The 21006-nt window shown below is 41.4% G+C and overlaps 1 protein-coding gene across 1 annotated transcript; it reads left to right on the top strand.

The window, feature by feature from the left end:
* Positions 1-3352: 3352 nt before the first annotated feature.
* Positions 3353-20117, top strand: serinc4 (serine incorporator 4). Its single transcript, XM_033991844.2, has 11 exons — positions 3353-3465; positions 4493-4660; positions 5672-5844; positions 6063-6142; positions 8373-8466; positions 9548-9759; positions 12390-12485; positions 14886-15012; positions 15652-15764; positions 16720-16873; positions 19870-20117. Exons 1-11 carry the CDS (start codon positions 3376-3378, stop codon positions 20069-20071), a joined length of 1509 nt encoding a protein of 502 aa, XP_033847735.1. The 5' UTR covers positions 3353-3375; the 3' UTR covers positions 20072-20117.
* Positions 20118-21006: the final 889 nt, after the last annotated feature.

The raw sequence follows: 21006 nt of genomic DNA, 5'->3' as shown, positions 1-21006 counted from the left end.
ATCACAACCCAGAATGTTCCTCAAAGTGAGTTCCTTGATACTCTAATCCAGAGGTATTAAACACATTTTCACCGAGGGCCACATCAGCAAAATGGCTGTCCTCAATATATATATATATATATATATATATATATATATATATATATATATATATATATATATATATATATATATATATATATATATATATATATATATATATATATATATATATATATATATATACACATAAATAAATATATGTATTATTTTTATTTCTCCTGTGCTTGATATAAAGATCACATGTTTGTGTCACTGTAAGTGCTTAAAACTCTGCGTTCTATGTTTTATACAGCAGGCATATTACGTAAAATTGCCTCTTGTGAGCTTTAAGTCATGTTATAATGTTACCTCATCAAAAGCATGCCTGAAGCTGTGTTTTGTTTCCTTCACACATGTTTGAGTAACCCTTTATTATTAGTCTGTCTACATCTCCAAAGTTTTGAAGTTAACAGCTCCTTTTACCTTTAGTTCAGTAGAGATTGGCAATTCCAGGACTGAAATCATCCAGATGATACTAATAAAGGTGCATTGAGTGTAAAAACACAGTGAAACAAAACACAACTCCAGGTATAGTAATGATAGCGTGATATAATCTCTGTAAATGAACAGACTACAGCTTCTGATGACATCAGTTTACCTTATTCTGATGTCATCACGAGCACGAGCAATGAATTTTACAAAATAAAAGATGATCTGCACCTGTCGCTCAGGGTTAGAGCTAGGAAAGTCTCTCACAGACTACAGAGTTCTAAATAAAGAAACTAAACACAGATTAAAACTAAACCAATTAAATATAAATAAATAAAACTATATTAAATTATTTATATATCAGCTACAAGCATATTTCCCCTTTTAAGCAGGTGCTGGAGTTTAGTGGCATTAGGTCTTATTACAAACTGATATTAGTCTTAGAATCTGCCCAAATGAGGGGCTCATTCTGCTCTCTGATTAGACCGTCAACACAAAAACTAAAACATAAAAAGGAGACCTAAAGAATGAATAAAATCAACTCAATTTGAATGTTCATTTCAGATCTGCGCACACAGTTTCTGATGAGCTATGGTTATTTAAACAAAGTGCTTTTAAATGTTCAACATTAGCATCTAGAGGTCATCATGGGTCATCCAGGGGTCATCAGGGTCACGAGGGGTCGCTTATGGGTCATCGGAGATAATCAGAGGACATCGGGGGTCATCCTCAGTCTGTCGGTTTCATAAAGACCGGTTTGGTCCAGAGCCCAGTCCTAGTCTGGCCTCAGGTCTATTCTTGGTGTAAATCCTTAATCCCGAATTCTAAGTTTCGCTCAGATTTACGGAGATTTGTTCCAACTGGAGTTTTCTCCAGGACTCAATTTGGACTCAGCCGGGATTAGGATTAAACCAGGACTTTCTTACAACATGGATTCTTCAAGATCTCAGCGGCATGTTCAGAGCTAACATGAAAAAAGCCAGGACTAAACCAGGAGTAAAGCAAGACTAGGGCAGGACTAAGGCAGGAGTAAAGCAGTACTAGACCAGAACTAAACCAGGACTAAACCATTACTAATCTGGGTTCTGAGTCTGAATCAAATGGGCCTTTTCATCCTCGTCTATGACTGAGCTCCGCCATGAGCTGCACCAGAGCCACCGTGAGTACTGACCCCATAATCCTGTGATCCCTGATTGGTCTGTCATTAATGTTCATATCCTTATTAAGGGATAAAATAGTGAAATAAAAATCTCAGGATCATATAGAGCAGGTTAAAACCAAATTCTTAAGGTTAGAATGACGAGTCAGACAGCAGTTACAGAGAGAGGGCATGGTTTTTCAACAGAACGTGATTTGGAGTCAATGCTCACTTTGTGTTTGGAGCGAGGTGGCTAGCAGGACTGATATGTTCAGAGATTGTACAGGATATGGTCCAAATGTGTGACACTACCCCTAAACCAGAGGTCCCCCTGAGCTGAGCGTGCATGCTTGTGTATGTGTGTGTGAATGTGTGTCTGTTTGTCTGTGTGCATGTGTGAGTTGTGTAACAAGGGACATTCCTGGGGCCTCTCATTAGTCACATCCACAGGACAAAAACAACAGACTACTGTGGTTCTGGTTCAGTCCTGGTTTAGTCCTGGTTTGGACCTGCTTTAGTCCTGGTTTAGACCTAGTTCAGTCCTGGTTCAGACCTGTTTTAACCCTGGTTCAGACCTGCACAGACCTGTTACAGGTCAGGGATTAGGAGGTAATCTGGTTTAATCTGGGGCTCCATTGATTTCCACTTCTCATTCACAAAACAGTAAAACAACAGCTATAATGCCCCTTTCATCCTCTGTGCCGGATGCCCTCCCATCCCCCTGTATCCCTGTGTGTCAGATGCCCTCCCATCCCCTGTATTCCTGTGTGTCAGATGTCTTCCCATCCTCCTGTGTCCCTGTGACAATCTCATGAAAATACAATCTAATGACAAAAAATACAGAGAGACAGGGAGGGGGGCAGAAACAGAGGAGAGGCAGAGAGAGGGAGGAGGGGGAGGTCAAAGAGAAAGAGGGAAGAGAGAGAGACAGAGAGAGGGAAAAGGTGAGGACAGAGATAGAGAGGAATGAAAGTGAGAAAGAGGGAGAGGGAGGAAAGAGAGGGAAGAGGGGGGCAGATGGTGATTGGCCTAATCTAGATTTAAAGCCTCAGGGGGAGGGGCAACCCAGTCTGGTCAGTATTACACAGGACAGCATTATTGCAGAGTACTGAAGTACTGAAATACTGAAGTACTGTGCGGTCTGGAGTACTGTTGGAATATTTTTTGGAGTACTGTTGGAATATTTTGGAGCACTGTTGGACTACTGTTGGAGTAGACAAGTCTTCTGGACCTTTGGAGTTTAGTTTTTGTCTTTTTTTTCTTTGAGACTCGGAGAAGAACCAAGGAACTGAGAGAGACATGTTCATCTGTGAAAGAAGAACAGAAGCTCTGTGAGGAGGAGGTGGAGGAGGACAGGAGGAGGAAGAGAGAAAGAGGAGAGGAGGAAGAGAGAAGGAAGAGAGAAATAGGACAGGAGGAGGAAAGGAGGAGGAGAGCAGAAGGAGAATGAGAGGAGGGGGAGGGGAGGTGCTCAAAGCTCCTGCTGTTGGATGGAGATGAGGCCTGAACTTTTATTTACTCCTCTGTGAAGGATATGTTGACTATGAGGTATTACTACTGTGAGAGTACTACAGAGGACATTATGCAGTAGCAGCAAGCCTACTATGCTCTGTACTTCACAGTACTTCAGTAGTAGTACTGAGGAAGTAGTACTTCACAGTACTGCAGTAGCAGTACTCTTAGTACTTCAGTAGTAGTACTGTCGTAGTAGTACTTGTACTTCGGTGATGGTACGCAGTGGGGCTCTGGTCTCAGACTGTAACATGTCCTCGAAGGGAGGAGCCTGCAACCACCTGCTCAACGGGATCTCCCACCAGGTACGACCACAGGGGTTAGGAGTCAGTCTCTCTGACTACACAGGAGGTCAAGGGTCATTCCCCAGTGTGAGTCACGAATTTTACTCCAGAAACAGTTCAGTGTTTCTGACAGTTAAACCTCAGTTTGTTTAAGTGAAATAGAGTTTGTAAAGATTTCATAAAGTTTCTTCTGAGCATGTGCAGAACTAAATTTGATGCTATTTTGGCTCTGACTCACACTGGGGAGTCTCCACGCTGCAGAGACAGACACACTTAGGTGAGGTGGGTCTGACCCAAGGACACAATGGCAGAATAGAAGAAGTGATGGGATCAAACCACAGACTGGACTCGTTCCAGACCCCAGCCTCACATGTCCAGACCAAGGACCAGGACAGGGTCTAAAACCAGGACCAGGATGAGGTCTGGTCCAGACCAGGACCAGGTTTGATCCACTACTCCATGTTTAACTCTGAAGAATGGAGCATGTGCACACATTTACAGGGACATTAAGTCCTTTCTGCCATTGTGTCCTTGGGCAAAACACTTCTCCATCTGCCATATTCACAGTTCAGATCTGGTTTAGTCCTGGTTTAGTCCTGGTTCAGGCCAGCTTTACGGTGAGGGTTCTGTACTGTCTGAGATGTGGGTCAGGGCAGATTAATGGACTATATTTGTCAGATGGGAAAATGATTAGATGAGATTATGGAGCACGTGTTGCCATAACGACAATGACGAAAGACTGAGACAGGTGTGAGACAGGTGCATGGGTGAGACAGGTGCAGCAGTGAGACAAGTGCAGGGGTGAGACAGGTGTGAGACAGGTATGAGACAAGTGATAATAATCATTATGACCATTTTAGAAGCAAAATAAAGTCTCTTGCTTTCATTAGAAAGATTTTGGGATTTGCCATCATAACTGCATTTAGAGCCGAACGCAGTGGGTGATGTCACACTCACTTTAAACAGTCTCTGGCCTAAATGTACCATTCTTTTTTGACCCCAGGTGTGACCTCTGTGTGAACTCTGTGTGACCTCTGTGTGATTCCAGGTATGCTGTTGCTGTGGCCCCGCCCCCTGCTCTCTCTGCTGCCCCTTTTGTCCATCTGTGAAAATGTCCACGTCCACTCGGGTCATGTATACACTGTTCCATGTACTCAGCTGCACGGCGTCATGTCTAATGCTGTCGAGAACTGTGACCGAGAGAGTACGAAACAATGTGAGTAACTTGTAATACAACACATACACACAGACTACACACATACAACCACACACATACAGGCATACAAAAAGGTCCACATAGACATAGATATATAATGTCCACACTGGCGCTGCTTCTATAATTTCTATGGTGAAGTTTCTTTGTACAGTCTATAGTGCAGACACAGGCTGCTCCTTTGCTCTATCTCATTGCTGTGATGATGCGTTCAGCTTCCCACAGAATTATAATAAAAAATTGTACTGGATTATCACCTGAAATAATCTACGACTATGAACAATATAGCATGGCAAGATTATTTGTATTTAAGTTTAAAACATAAAGGACTTTGAAGCACAAAAGTACATGCACGGCTGATGTTCCTGCAAATCGTGCTTCCTCTGCAGATCATGCAGCTACAGTTACTATAGTAATTGCAGCACTTGTATCTGGGCATGGTCAGTGTGAAAAAACGGCACATATCAGACAGTGACAGTTTTATGATGCGGCGGTCATCCTAGGACGACATCCATTATTGTTGCTCAAATTTCATCTGACAACCCTCTTTAACCCAGTTCCCCTCCTTGACTCTCTCTCTAACCCAGATGCCCTTCATGACTCTTTCTCTCTCTTTATCTCTGATGCCCTCCCTCACCTCTCTCTCATTCTAACCCAGGTGCCCTCTGTCTCGCTTTAACCCAGATGCTCTTCCTCACATCTTTCTCTGTAACCCAGATGCCCTCCCTCACCTCTCTCTTTCTTTAGCCAAGAGTTTCTCCTTCTCCTCTCTCTTTAACCCAGATGCCTTCCGCCGACTCTCTCCCTTTAACCCAGATGACGTCCCCGACTCTGTCTTTTTAACCCAGATGACCTCTCTTTTTAACCCAGATGCCCTTCCTCACATCTTTCTCTCTAACCCAGATGCCCTGTCGCTTTCTTTAACCAAGATGTTCTCTCTCTCCTCTCTCTTTAACCCAGATGCCTTCCCTGACTCTCTCTCTTTAACTCAGATGATCTCTCTCTTTAATCCAGGTGCCCTTCCTGAACGCGCTGTGCCTGGAGAACTCGGGGGACTGTCAGGTGCTTGTGGGGTACTCCGCTGTTTACAGAATCTGCTTTGGCACTTCCTGCTTCCACCTGCTGATGGCTCTCTTCCTCATTGACGTGAGGTCCAGCCAAGACTACAGGGCCCTGGTCCACAACGGGTCAGTCCTTAGACCTGGTTTAGTCCTCGTTTAGTCCTGTTTAGTCCTGGTTTCGATCTGGTTTAGTCCTCGTTTTATTCCTGGTTTAATCCTGGTTTAATCCTTGTTTAGTCCTGGTTTAGACCTGGTTTAATTCTTGTTTAGTCCTGGTTTAGACCTGGTTTAATCTTAGTTTAGTCCTGGTTTAGTTGTGATTAGACCTGCATTCTCTGTTTCAGGTTCTGGTTGGTGAAGTTTCTCCTGCTGTTGGGGATGTGCACTGCAGCCTTCTTCATCCCGACAGAGTCCTTCCTCCATGGTGAGTAGCTACAAAATGAAACCCAAATAAATCCAAATTACGAAAAGAAAACTAAAATAAAACCAAAATAAAATATAATAAAGTCAAACGTGCATATGAGAGAACAGCCCCTAAATGACTGTAATGCAAATTTAACCAAATAATGTTTGGATTTCATTTTTGAGGCATCACCAGAGTTTAGTGAGTTTGGAAGAACCAGTCTAGGGTTATACTCCAACTATATGACTCTGTTACTCTATCAGCCTGTTACCCTATGACCCTATATAATATTTAATATTGACTCTAAGGATCAGTCTCCTCTGGACAGAGCAGAGGGTTAGGGCAGTGTGTGGTGGGTGAAGACGGTGTGCAGAGGGGTAATGTGCACAGGGTTAGGGTGGTGTCCAGGACGTTAGTATGTAGAGGGCAGTGTGCAGAGGAGCAGTGTGCAGCAGTTAGGACGGTGTGCAGAGGGGTAGGGTGGTGTGCAAAGGGTTAGGGCGGTGTGCAGAGGGGCAGTGTGCAGAGGGTTAGGGCAGTGTGCAAAAGGGCATCATGCAGGGAGTGAGGGCAGTGTGCAGTGGGGCAGTGTGCAGAAGGTTAGGGCAGTGTGCAAAGGGTTAAGGTAGAGTGCAGATGGTTAGGACAGTGCGCAAAGGGTTAGGGTAGTGTGCAGATGGTTAGGTTAGTGTGCAGACAGTTAGCGCAGTGTGCAGAAGGTTAGGTTGGTATGCAGAGGGTTAGGTTAGTGTGCAGAGGGTGAGATTAGTGTGCAGATGGTTAGGTTAGTGTGCAGAAGGTTAGGTTAGTGTGCAGAGGGTTAGATTAGGGTGCAGAGGGTGAGATTAGTGTGCAGAAGGTTAGGTTAGTGTGCAGAAGGTTAGGTTAGTGTGCAGAGGGTTAGATTAGGGTGCAGAGGGTGAGATTAGTGTGCAGAAGGTTAGGTTAGTGTACAGAGGGTTAATGTAGTGTGCAGAGGGTTAGTGCAGTGTGCAGAGGGTTAGATTAGTGTGCAGAAGGTTAGGTTAGTGTGCAGAGGGTTAGTGCAGTGTGCAGAGGGTTAGGTTAGTGTGCAGAGGGTTAGTGCAGTGTGCAGAGGGTTAGGTTAGTGTGCAGAGGGTTAGTGCAGTGTGCAGAGGGTGGGTGCAGAGGAATAGGTTAGTGTGCAGAGGGTTAGGTTAGTGTGCATAGAGGGTTAGTGCAGTGTGCAGAGGGTTAGGTTAGTGTGCAGAGGGTTAGTGCAGTGTGCAGAGGGTTAGTGCAGTGTGCAGAGGGTTAGTGCAGTGTGCAGAGGGTTAGGTTAGTGTGCAGAGGCAGCTACTCGCTGTTTAAACAGAAAAACAAACAATAATTTAAACGTGAAGATGCAAGGGCCCAAATAGCACGTTCTAATTCATTTTGTGACACAGTTTCTGATTTTAGAGATTTTCCTGAACTGAAGGAACCATTCCTCATAAGCTGTTTAGAGAGATGCGCTAATGACATGTTTTTGACAAATAAAATACACAGGTTTGAGAGGTTTAGACCCATATACTGATGAATCCTGGAGACATCATCAACAATAACCACTGTTCTTTTCTGCCTATGTTAAACCTCAGGGAGATATGGCTTAGATGTTATTTATTTGCCCTTCTCATCTCCCCTCTCTTTTTCTCCTTGTCTCCTCTCTCCTTGTTGTCTTATCTTTTCTCTCTTCATCTCCTCATCTACTCTCTCTTCATCTCCTTGTCCCTTGGCTTAATCTTAAAGCCATTCATTTTTACCAATGTAGTCTCTTTTATATGTTTATGATAATACAATGAGCAACAAAGTCTAATTTTGTTATGCCAATATATGGAGCTCAACAGTGACCACCCGCTCCATTTCTGGAAGTACATTTTTCTTTCATTTTTTTCCAAATTTTCAGAAACAGAGTTTATATAAAATGCTACATCTTGTGGTCATTAGTTACCACAGAGCTTTCAAACTTGTAATATCTTTTTTTTTTGGTCGGTGGGAAAAATTTATAAAATATTTACTTTTGGAACCTGGGGGTGGGCAGTCACTGTTGAGCTCCATTGTCCAGGTTATTTTAAACTATGGTGGACAATTTTAGACAATTTTAGACATATTATTATTGTATGTATTTATTCATTGCATTTATTTTTCCTATGGTTTCCAGTGTGGCATAGAATTTATTTTATTTTTAGCGTGACATGTGGAGATCATATTATTACTGTACACATTAATTAATTTATTTCATTTCTTCCAGTATGGCATTATGTGGGCGTCATGGGCGGTTTTGCCTTCATCCTGATCCAGCTTGTCCTTATCACGGCGTTCGCTCATCAGTGGAACAAAAACTGGTCAGAAACTCACACTGTTCATGTCTGTTACCATGGTTAACCCCTGACCTGACTACTACTATGGTTACCAACACAAATATAAAGGGTTTATCAATGAGGTGTTAATAAGGCCAATAGTAATAGCTCATTTGGGTTTATATCTGTTATCACTGTTACTGTAACCACAAACCCGACCATAATGGTTTGTGTCGCAAACGGACATTTGGGCCAAACAGAGGCATTTCTAAGACTCAAATATGATTTTATTTAAAAAAAATAAATACCAATAATGACAGAGAGTTTCTTCTACTTTTGGTTTATGTGACTTTTTCACATTTTTGCTAATTTATTATTTAAAAAAAAAAATTACATTACTTTGAATGTGTAACATTATAATAACATACAACATGCAGCTGTTATTATTTTTTTTTAAATGTTCCATTTATTTTAATTTCAGTTTGATGTGACAAGAAGTTCTCCTGTTGCTTTAGGACTAAAGCCACTTGCGCCACCTGCTCTTGTAGAATGAATTTTCTCTCTCTGGTCAAACACATGCATTAAATTCAACACTCACATCTCCTCACATCTCCTCACATCTCCTCACATCTCCTCACATCTCCTCACATCTTCTCACATCTCCTCACATCTCCTCACATCTTCTCACATCTCCTCACATCTTCTCACATCTCCTCACATCTCCTCACATCTTCTCACATCTCCTCACATCTCCTCACATCTTCTCACATCTCCTCACATCTCCTCATGTCCCTCACAGCAGCTCAGGTCCCTCAGAGTGGCTCGGGTTCCTTTATTCCTTGTTTTACTCTTGTTTACATTGTCATGCTGGAGCAGTGGAGCAGTGTACGATGTTTCACATGTTAATATTCACATTTGTACACTGGTGTTTTTACAGTTTTTTTCTTATGCCCCTCAAACTGACCGCTGTAACTTGCTTATATCTCTGTAACCACTCAGGCTGAGTGTGGCATGTTTATTCACATGTTTTTTCAGATGTTTATTCACAGTTTACAAGGATGTTTTTTCCCCTTCTTTACACCTTAGACTGACAGTGTGTTGTTGTTTATCTTGTTGACATTCTCAGGCTGACAGGTGCTTCGGAGCGCCCACGCTGGTACCTGGCGGTGACCTGTGCAACGCTGCTTTTCTATTCACTGGCAACGTTGGCATTCTTGTTCATGTTAAAGTTTTACACTCACCCAAACTTGTGCCAGTCCAACCGTGCCCTTCTGTGGTGCCACCTGGGCCTGTGCGCCGTCATGGGACTGGTTTCAGTCACACCCTGCGTCAAAGACAGTGAGCATTTGCACATGTCATGCACCTACAACACTCAACCATAGAGCTCCAAGAAAAACAAAACAAAATAAAAGCCAAACATGTAATACTCTGACTTTCTACTCGTCTCCTCTGTAGCTGAATCCTGTCCGTCATCTTTGCATTTAATAGTAGTAGCAGTAATACTTGTATTTGCAGGAGCTGTTGCAGTAGTAGTAGGAGTAGTAGTAGTAGTAGTAATAGTAGTAGTAGTAGTGTTACTTGTGAGTTGTAGTAGTAGTATTTGTAGTTGCAGCAATAGTAGTCGTACTAGCAGTACTTGTAGCTGCAGGAGCTCTTGCAGTAGTAGTTGTTCTTGTAGTTCTAGTTGTTGTACAAAGAGAGCTGAAGATAATCTTTAAAGCGAGTCTGAACCTGTCTGATACGTGACACGTTAGCGCAGGGCTAAGTCTTAACACACACGCTAAAGCTGAGCGTGCCAGTCCCTGATTTTAGGCATCTGCATTTGATTTACGTCAGTCACGCTAGTTGTTAGTTTGACTTTATTTTCAGAAACAAAAACATTACCCCAGAAACAGTTAAATGTTTCTGTCAGCTGAAACCAATTTAAGTAAAATTGCTCTGTTTCAGATGACATCACAACATTCTACAGGCCAATCATATTTAATACAAATGGGGACAGATAAAAACTAGAAAGTTTCACAATGTGTATTTTAAGAAAAATATACTAAAATAGAGTAAAATACAGTATCACTGTAATCACCAAATATACCAATGTATATTTGTGTGTTCTAGAGCAGCTGCGCTCGGCATCACTGCTCCCTCTCAGACTTAATCTGATACGTCTGTTACTATATTCAGTACGGTTATAATTACACTGTGATATTATTATTGCATTATTATAATATGTGTCCTGTATTTTCAGCCGTGCTCTGGGTCACTGCTCACATTTTAGATTTGCAGTGACATCACGCAGGGCCAGGGGTCACTGGTCCCTGGGTTAGGGTAACACACTTTATATGTCTGATACTGTTACTGTTCTATGGTGTAATTACATTCAGTCTGTAACAGTATGATGTGTTAGGGTTACACACTTTATACAGTTGAAACCAGATGTTTACGTACAGGATATAAAAAGACGCAAATGCTTTAATTTCTCACTGACTGACATGAAATCAGACTAAACATTTCCTGTTTTAGGTCAATTAGGATTATCAAAATTATTTAAATTTGTTAATGCCAGAATAATGAGAGAATGATTTTTTAGACAATTTTTCATTTCTTCAAAGTCAGACATTTACATACATTTCATTAGTATTTTGTACCATTGGCTTTAAACTGTATGACTTGGGTCAAACATTTTGGATTTCCTTCCACAAGCTTCTCACAATAGTTGGCAGGAATTTTGGCCCATTCCTCCTGACAGAACTAGTGTAACTGAGCCAAGTTCGTAGGCTGCCTTGCTCCTTTTCAGGTCTACCCATTCAATAAGATCGAGATCAGGACTTTGTGATGGCCACTCCAAAACATTTACTTTGTTATCCTTAAGCCACTTTGTAACCAGTTTGGCAGGCCATTGCCCATTTGGAAGACTCATTTGTGCCCAAGCTTTAACTTCTTGGCTGATGTCTTGAGATGTTGCTTCAGTATTTCTACATAGTGTTCTTTCCTCATGATGCCTCTATTTTGTGAAGTGCACCAGTCCCTCCTGCAGCAAAACAACCTCACAACATGATGCTACCACCCCTGTATTTCACAGTTGGGATGGTGTTCTTAGACCTACAAGTTTCCCACTTTTTTCTCCAAACATAAGGAATGTTATGTTTGGAGAAACAATGTCTTATGTCTTATGTCTCTTTGTTCGTTTTTATGTTTCTTTTGGAGTTATGGCTTCTTCCTGACAGTGTCCTTTCAGCCCATGCTGGTACACTACTCGTTTCACTGTGGATATTGACACACTGTTACCAGCTTCAGCAGCATCTTCACAAGGTCTTTTGTTTTTGTTCTTGTGCTGATGACCATATTTCAGACTAAAGCACTTTCATCTCTGGGACACAGAGCACATCTCAATATGATGGCTGGACATTCCCACGGTGTTTATACTTGTGTATAATTGTTGGAACAGATGAACATGGCACCTTCAGACATCTGGAAATTGTGCCCAAGGATGAAACAGACTTGTACAAGTCCATAGTTTTCTTCGTGATATCTTGGCAGGTTTTATTTTACTTTCTCATGATGTTACACAAAGAAGCAGTGTGTTTCAGGTGTGACTTCAGATACACCCACAGGTGTGTCTCTAATTAACTCATGACATGACATCATCATCTGGGTTTTCCCAAACTATTTAAATACATAGTAATCTTACTGTATGTAAACTTCTGACTTTGAAGAAAGTTATGAAAGGTTGTATAAAAAAAACAGTTTCTCATTATTCTGACAGCAACATAGAAATCATTTTGGTAATTGACCTAAAACAGGAAAAGTTTAGTCTGATTTCATGCCAGTCAGTGAGAAAAAAAAAGCATATGTGTCTTTTTATATAGTGTATATAAACTTTTGGCTTCAACTGTACGTATCTGATAATGCTGTTGTTGTTCTATGGTATAATTATATTCAGTATGTAACAGTATGATGTGTTATATTTTCAGAGCAGCCGCGCTCTGGGCTACTACAGGCCTCCATCATCAGCTGTTACGTCATGTACCTCACCTTCTCCGCCCTGAGCTCCAGACCCCCCGAGAGAGGTACTGCAAATACTACTACTACCACAACTACATGTACTGTAAATATTACAAATGCTACAAATACTACTTCACAACAAATAATACAGTACTACTTATACTGCTGTACCACAAATACTTCTGTACTATGAATACTACAAATACTACAGTACTGCAAATTATAAAAATACTACTGTACTATAAATACTACAAATACTGCAGATACTGCAAATACCACTGTGCTAATAATACTACAGATACTACTTTACTACAAATATTATTGCACTACAAATACTACTGCACTACAAGTACTACTAGTACTATAAATACTACTTTACTACAAATATTGCAAATACTACAGGTACCACAAATACAACAAATACTACAAATACTACTGTACTACAAGTACTACAAATACTGCAGATACTACAAATACTACTGTACTACTAATACTACAAATACTACTTTGCTACAAATACTGTTGACTGTGTAACCTCTCAGTCCTCCAGGTCTGATCCATTGTAAAAGCCAAAGTTAAATTTGTCAAGTGGACAAAAAGTTGTAGGAGTGAACTTTTTGTCCAGTTAAAAGATTTAACTTTGGCTTTTACAAATACTATTGCACTACAAACACTACTGCACTACAAATACCACTGTACCACAAATACTACACATACTACTGTAGTACCACTGTAGTGGTTTTGTCCCTTCTGCCATTGCTGCCTTGAACAGTCTGTAAACTGTAACATTCCCATTGTGTGCTGTCTTGTCTGGTGTGTGTTTAATGTCTGTAATCTTTACTGTACTGACAGAGTGTGTGAAAACAAATTTACCCTTGGGGACAATAAAGGCCTATCTATCTATCTATCTATCTATCTATCTATCTATCTATCTATCTATCTATCTATCTATCTATCTATCTATCTATCTATCTATCTATCTATCTATCTATCTATCTATCTATCTATCTATCTATCTATCTATCTACAAATACTACATCAATCCAACCATTGTCTTCCACTTATCCGGGGCCGGGTCGCGGGGCAGCAGTCTAAGCAGGGACTCCCAGACTTCCCTCACCCCAGACACATCTTCCAGCTCTTCCGGTGGGACCTCAAGGCGTTCCCAGACCAGCCGAGAGATATAGTCCCTCCAGTGTGTCCTGGGTCTTCCCCGGGGCCCCCTCCCGGTGGGACAAGCCCAGAACACATTCCCTAGGGAGGCGTCCAGGAGGCATCCTGAACAGATGACCACCTCAGCTGTCTCCTCTCAAGATGGAGGAGTGGCGACTCTACTCCGAGCTCCTCCCATGTGACTGAGCTCCACACCCTATCTCTAAGGGAGCGCCCAGTCAGTCTGCAGAAGAAAGTCATTTCCACCGCTTGTATCCGTGATCTTCTCCTTTCAGTCCTTACCCAAAGCTCATGACCATAGGTGAGAGTAGGAACATAGATTAACGGCTTGTCAATCTCACACTCCATCCTTCCGTCATTTGTGAATATGACCCCAAGATACTTGAATTCCTTTACGTAAGGCAGGGACTTTTCAACCAACCGAAAAGGGCAAGCCACCTTTTTTTTGGTCGAGAACGATGGATTTGGAGGAGCTGATTCTCATCCCAGCTTTACTCGGCTGTGAACCGTCCCAGTGCACATTGCAGGTCCTGGTTTGATGAAGCAATGAGGAAAACATCATCTGCAAACACTAGAGAAGAGATCCTGTGGTCCCCAAACAAGACCTCCTCTGGCCCCTGTCTGCGCCTATAAATTCTGTCCATAAAAACAAGTCTGAGTTACAGCCGGCAATGCAAACACAGCTCCTGCTCTGGCATTTCCCCAAGCACCCCCCACAAGAGACCACAAGGGACATGGTCGAATGCCTTCTTCAGATGCACAAAGCACATGTGGAATGGTTGGGCAAACTCCCATGAGCTCTCGAGCACCTGATGGAGAGGATAGAGCTGGTCCACTACACAAATACTACAAATACTACTATACTACAAAAACTGCACACTACTGCAGAGACACATCATACTTTTACTTTTAAATGGCCCATATTATGCACATTTCTGATCTATGTTATTATGTTTCACCATCTCAAATATACCTGGAGTTGTGTTTTGTTTTATTTACACATGTTTAACACAAATCCTGCATATTTAGGCAGAGTTCTTCTCTCAAACTGAAAACACTCCACCTTTTGATGTTATGTGGTAATACAGGAAGTGCTCTACTATGTGTTTAAACTCCATACACCTTCATTAGAATCATTTGGATAATTTTAGCCCTGGAATTGCCAAGGTCTCCTGAAGTAAAGGGAATAAAAAAATTTAAAAAAAAAGTAATACTACTACTACTACTACTACTACTACTACTACTACTAGTAATAATAATAATAATGTAATATTTATGCACTTCTGTGTCAGTTCTGGTTCAGGGTGTGAACTCGACTGCGTGTTTTCCATCTTTGGGACAAAACGGGATCAAAAGTGAAGGGAACGTTGTCGCCATCATCGGAGCCGCCATCATGTATTGCTGCGTCCTCTTTGCCTGGTACGTCCTACCTCCTAACTCCAAACCCCTAACCCCTCACCATCATGTACTGCTGCGTCTCCTAACTCCTAACACGTCCCATCTCCTAACCCCTATGTCCTACCTATTATTTCCTATCTCCTAACTCCTACCTCCAAACCCCTAACCCTGCACCATGTACCGCTGCTGCCCTCTTTGCTTGCTACTGTTATACATATATGCCTCTCCCCTCCCCCTTCTTTCTCTCTTCCTGAGCTTTCCTTCTCTGAACCTTTCGTCTCTCTCTCTTTTTCAGTAATGAAACATTTGTCTCTCTCTTTCCCTTCTCTTCTCTCCAATTGTCTCTTATTGTTTCTTGCCTCTTTTTTAGTAACAAAGCGTTGTATTTGGCTCTTCCCTCTCTTTCGCTCTCTAGTCTGTCTCCTCTCCTTTTTTCTCCCCCTTTCTCTCTCTTCTCTCTCCTCCTCTCCTCTAACCCTCTCCTCTCTTCCCTCTTTTACAGTGACAAAGCTTCATATCTGGCCAAAATGTTTGGTCCATTTTGGCCTCTCTAACATACTCAAACCTTCTCTCTCTTTTTCAGAAACAAAGCGTCATATCTGGTGGAGATATTTGGTCCATTTTGGCCTCTCTAACCTTCTCTCTCCTCTCTTTCTACAGTAATGAAGCGTCGTATCTGGCTGAGATGTTTGGTCCTTTTTGGATGATCAAAGTTTATCGTTATGAGTTTCAGAAGGCGTCCTGCTGCTTCTGCTGTCCCCCGCAGGACGAAGGTGGGACTAGCTAACACACACACGAACATGTTGGATTTCCTTGCTTGTTGGGGACATTCCATTGATTTCCATTCATTTCCTGGAGACTGATCCTAACCTTAATCCAACCATAACCTTAAACAAACCCTAACCTTAATCGAAACCTTAACCTATTATAACCCAGATCTGAACTTTAACTATGTTGTGGTGGAGGAGGAGCCTGGTTAACACATGTGATGTTATCATGCATGTGGTGTGTCAGGAGGACACGTGTGTGGTGGTGTGCCGGATAAGTGGAAGAACCACATCTTTCACTAGCAAGGACCACGCCACAACAATGGTGTACGATATTGATGATATGAATAGATGTGGAGCTGGGTAGACACTCAGGAACGGGGCTCTGTCTCTGGCGGTTGGTTCAGAACCCCCCCTCTCTGTAGATGGTGAGGTCTTTGGGCTGAAAGAGAGCGGAGACAGATGTGTTGTCAGGATAGGCTTGTATAAAAAGGGCTTCTGGGTAATTAGAGGTGTGGTTGAGGTGAGCTGTGGTTTGCTGAAGAGGAGCAGAAGGAGGTTGAGGTTTGGTCCTGCTTAGATGTTTGTGTGTGATGTTTCAGTTTGTTTACATGTGCGTGTGTTCTGTGTTTCAGCGGACGATGAGGTCATGTTTGAGGAGAGTCTGTCACATGTTTACATACATGTTTCTGTCTGTGATTGTGCATGTATAATGTTACTATGTGTTAATTTGTGCTGTTTGCATGTTTGTGACATTTCTGTGTTTCTTGTTTCAGTTGAGGAGGAGGTGATGTTCAAGGAGGAGACTCTTGTTATGTTTAAGTTCCTGTCATATTTCTGTGGTATTATGCATGACTTTACATGTTGCTGTGATGTTTCAGTGGAGGAAGAGGTTATGTTTGAGGAGCAGACTCTGGTTTACTCATGTGTGTGGCATTTCCGTGATTCTCTGTTGTTTCAGCGGAGGAGGAGGTGATGTTTGAGGAGCAGACTCGGGCTGTGCAGCGGGTGCTTCAAAATGAAACGCGCAGAGTGACGTACAGTTATGCTTTCTTTCATTTTGGATTCTTCCTTGCATCGCTCTACGTCATGATGACCCTCACCAACTGGTTCAGGTCAGAACCCCTGATTTATATATGTAAAATTAGTTTAAATAAGAAGTGTACATGCACTATATAAAAAGACAGATGCTTTTTTTTTCTCACTGTCTTACATGAAATCTTTTCCTGTTTTAAGTCAATTAGGATTACCGAAATTATTTCTATTTGCAAAATGTCAGAGTAATGAGAGAATGATTGTTTTAGACATTTTTATCTGTGTAATCCCTCAGTCATCTAGGTCTGATCTATAACAAAAGAAAAATAAAAATCTGTCAACTGGACAAAATGACAAAACAGAGTGAAAAGTGAAGACGTTTCGCTGCTCATCCAAGACGCTTCTTCAGTTCTGGCCAGATTACTAGTGGACACTGCCTTATATTTATCTGATATAATGTCTGACCAGTATTTCTTTACTTTCTTCAAAGTCAGATGTTTACATACATTTCATTAGTATTTGGTAACATTGCCTTTAAACTGTATGACTTTGGTTAAATGTTTTTGTATATCCTTCCACTAGCTTCTCCCAATAGTTGGCAGGAATTTTGGAACATTCCTCCTGACAGACCTGGTGGAACTAAGCCAAGTTTGTAGGGAGCCTTTTCAGGTCTGCCCATAAATTTTCAATAGAATTGAAATGAGGACTTTGCGATGACCACTCCAAAACATTGACTTTGTTATCCTTAAGCCACTTTGTAACCATTTTGACAGTATGCTTTGGGTCATTGTCTATTTGGAAGACCCATTTGCACCCAAACTTTAACTTTCTGACTGATGTCTTGACATGTTGCTTCAGTATTTCTACATAATATTATTTCCTCATGACTCTGTCTATTTTGTGAAGTGCACCAGTCTCTCCTGCAGTAAAAAAAATTGTCACAGCATGATGCTGCCATCCCCATATTTCACAGTTGGGATGGTGTTCTTAGGCTGACAAGCTTCTCCCTTTTCCTCCAAATGTAACGATGTTCATTATGGCCAAACAGAAGTTTACATAAACTATATAAAAAGATAGATATGCTTTTTTTCCTCACTGTCTGACATGAAAAAGATTACTGTCTTTAAAGAACTTGGGAAAATCCAGATGATGATGTCATGTCTTTGGAAGCTTTTGATAAATTTAACAACATTTGAGTTAATTAGAGACACTCCTATGTATTTGAAGACACACCTGAAACACACTGCTTTTTTATGTAACTTCATGGGAAGGTCAAAAGAAATCAGCCAAAATATCAGGAAGAAAATTGTGGACTTGCACAAATCAGATTCATCCTTGGGTGCAATTTTCAGATGCTTGAAGGTACCATGTTCATCTGTTCAAACTATTATACACAAGTATAAACACCATGAGAATGTCTAGACATCATACCAGTCAGGAGGGAGATGTGTTCTGTGTCCCAGAGATGAAAGTGCTTTGGCCTGAAATGTACATACCAGCCCAAGAATAAAAGCAAAAGACCTTGTGAAGATGCTGCTGAAGCTGGTAACAGTGTGTCAGTATCCACAGTGAAACAAGTAGTATACTGACATGGGCTGAAAGGACACTGCCAGGAAGAAGCCATTACAAAAAAAAAAAAAAAAAAAAAAATTAATTAAAAAAAAAAGGTTACAGTTTGCAAATGCACACAGGGACAAAGACCTTAATGTTTGGAGACATGTCCTGTGGTCTGATGAAACTAAAATAAACTGTTTGGCCATAATGAGCATTGTTACATTTAGAGGAAAAAGACGGAAGCCTGGTAGTCTGAGATCACCATCCCAACTGTGAAATATGGGGGTAGCAGCATCATGTTGTGGGTTTGTTTTGCTGCATTAGAGACTGGTGCATGAGGAAAGAACAATATGTAGAAATACTGAAGCAACATCTCAAGACATCAGTCAGAAAGTTAAAGTTTGGGCGCAAATGGGTCTTCCAAATAGACAATGACCTGAAGGATACTGCCAAACTGGTTATAAAGTGGCTTTAGGATAACAAAGTCAATGTTTCGGCCCTGATCTCAATCCTATTGAAAATTTGATGGGCAAACCTGAAAAGGCATGTGCGAGCAAGGTTCCTCCATTTCTGTCGGAAAGAATGTGCCAAAATTCCTGCCAACTACTGTGAGAAGCTTGTGGAAAGAAATCCAAAAACATTTGACTAAAGTCAAACAGATTAAAGCCAATGGTACCAAATACTAATAAAATCTATGTATACATCTGATTTTGAAGAAAGTAATGAAAAACTATCTAAAAATCCTTCTGTCATTAGTCTGGCATATAGCAAACAGAAATAATTTTGGTAATCCTAATTGACCTAAAACAGGAAAAGATTAGTCTGATTTCATGTAAGACAGTGAGAAAAAAGTGTATGTGTATATTTATATAGTGTATGTAAACTTCTGATTTTAACTGTATATGTATATATATATATATATATGTGTGTGTGTGTGTGTGGGGGGGGGGGGGGGGGGGGTCAGAGCTCTCAAAGGGATTTATCTTTTCATTTAGCTCCTGTGTGTTGTATGTCCTATTGCTTTTCCTCTGTCTTCTCTCTAGTCTCTTGTCTCTATGCAGTTATGAGTCGGCCGTGTTGCAGACCTCTGTGTTTTTAAGTCCTTAGATGTTTAGATTATATTAATCTCATTCTTTCTCCTCTCATCTGTTTTCTCTCTCTCATTTCTTCTCTATCTTGTCTCTCTTCTCCCTCGACTCTTTTTCTTGTCTCTTCTCATGTTTCTTCTCTCACTTGACTCTTTTCTCTCTCTCTTGTCTCTCTCTCTCTTGCCTCCATTCTCTTCTCTTGTCTCTTTTCTTTCTCTCGTCTCTTCTTCCTCTCTTATCTATGTTCTCTTGTCTCTTCTCTCTCTCTTGCCTCTATTCTCATCTCTTCTGCCTCTCTTGTCTATGTTCTCGTCTCTGTTCTTGTCTCTGTTCTTGTCTCCCCCCTCTCTTGTCTCTTCTCTCTCTCTTGCCCCTGTTCTCTTGTCTCTTCTCCCTCTCTTGTCTCTCTTCTCTTGTCTCTTGTCTCTGTGCAGTTATGAGTCAGCTGTGTTGGAGACCACCTTCACCCACGGGAGTTGGTCCACGTTTTGGGTGAAGCTCTCTTCCTGTTGGGCGTGTGTGGCGCTCTACCTCTGGCTCCTATTGGCTCCTCTATGCAGCTGTCAATCAAAGCCCCGCCCCAGACGAGCACGAATCAAACGGCGGAGTGCGCGTCATGTGTCTGTCAGTGTCTGAAGTCCCGCCTCAAACAGGAAGTAAAATAAAGACATTTTCATTGGTGGACTGAACGATTCCACAGTGAGACTTTCCTGTAGCCGGGCTGATTTCAGTCAGAAAGGTTTCAGAGTGTAAAGTCCAGAGACAGAAGTAATCACCATGGTGACACTCAGTGATGAGAAGTCTTCAGCTGGAGAACTGTGATACACATAACATTATAACTTAGAATGATCCATACTGTAAAACCTGCATCACCTCTCGCCCAGCAGATTAGGAAAATAAACAGTTTGTATGAGAATTTAAACTCTGAAATTCGGAAGTAAAAGCCGTTAAATCTGTCAACTGGACAAAAAGTTGCAGGAGTAAAGACGTTTTGCTGCTCATCCAAGCCACTTCTTCAGTTCTGGTCAGATTGCTAGTGGACACTGCCTTATATCCATCTGAAGGGAGGAGCTGAGTACACTGAAACTGTAAACAGCTATTGTTTACAATGTCTGTGTGTAGCCTTTTTCTATTGAGCTACACTAAGTACGAACTGAGCCTGAGACCTACTTAGCATCATCATTCAGCCTCTATTGTTTTCTTTGTTTGTTTTGGGTCTGAGGATGGAGTTATAAATAGGAGATGAATTATGTCTAAGACCCCCATTCCTATTCAAGGAAGAATTTGTCAACTGTCTGAAATTCAGAGATAAAAATAGATTTTATTAAATTTGTACAAAGGGACACAAAGAGTTCTTAACCATATGAATACAACTTCTTTTTTTAATGGACAAAAGCATTAGAAAATAGTGACTTTGGCTCCGGTTGCCGGGCGGATTATGCCGAGCAGATTATAGTTTAATTTTTATTATTATTTAATCTGAAAGTAATGAAGACGCAGCGAAACAGCGCCACCTGGAGGCAGAACTCCTGACCTGAAGTCACATGTTTACAGAGAGTTGGAGCCTTGTG

The sequence above is a fragment of the Periophthalmus magnuspinnatus genome, chromosome 3 (genome assembly GCF_009829125.3).
Source record: "Periophthalmus magnuspinnatus isolate fPerMag1 chromosome 3, fPerMag1.2.pri, whole genome shotgun sequence".
NCBI lineage: Eukaryota > Metazoa > Chordata > Actinopteri > Gobiiformes > Gobiidae > Periophthalmus > Periophthalmus magnuspinnatus.
This window is presented reverse-complemented; position numbering and strand designations above follow the sequence as displayed.

Coding starts and splice junctions, on each gene's coding strand:
- serinc4 (XM_033991844.2), top strand. CDS start 3,376: ATGGTACGCAGTGGGGCTCTGGTCTCAGACTGTAACATGTCCTCGAAG. Junction 3,466..4,492: donor TCAACGGGATCTCCCACCAG/GTACGACCACAG, acceptor GTGTGATTCCAG/GTATGCTGTTGCTGTGGCCC. Junction 4,661..5,671: donor CCGAGAGAGTACGAAACAAT/GTGAGTAACTTG, acceptor TCTTTAATCCAG/GTGCCCTTCCTGAACGCGCT.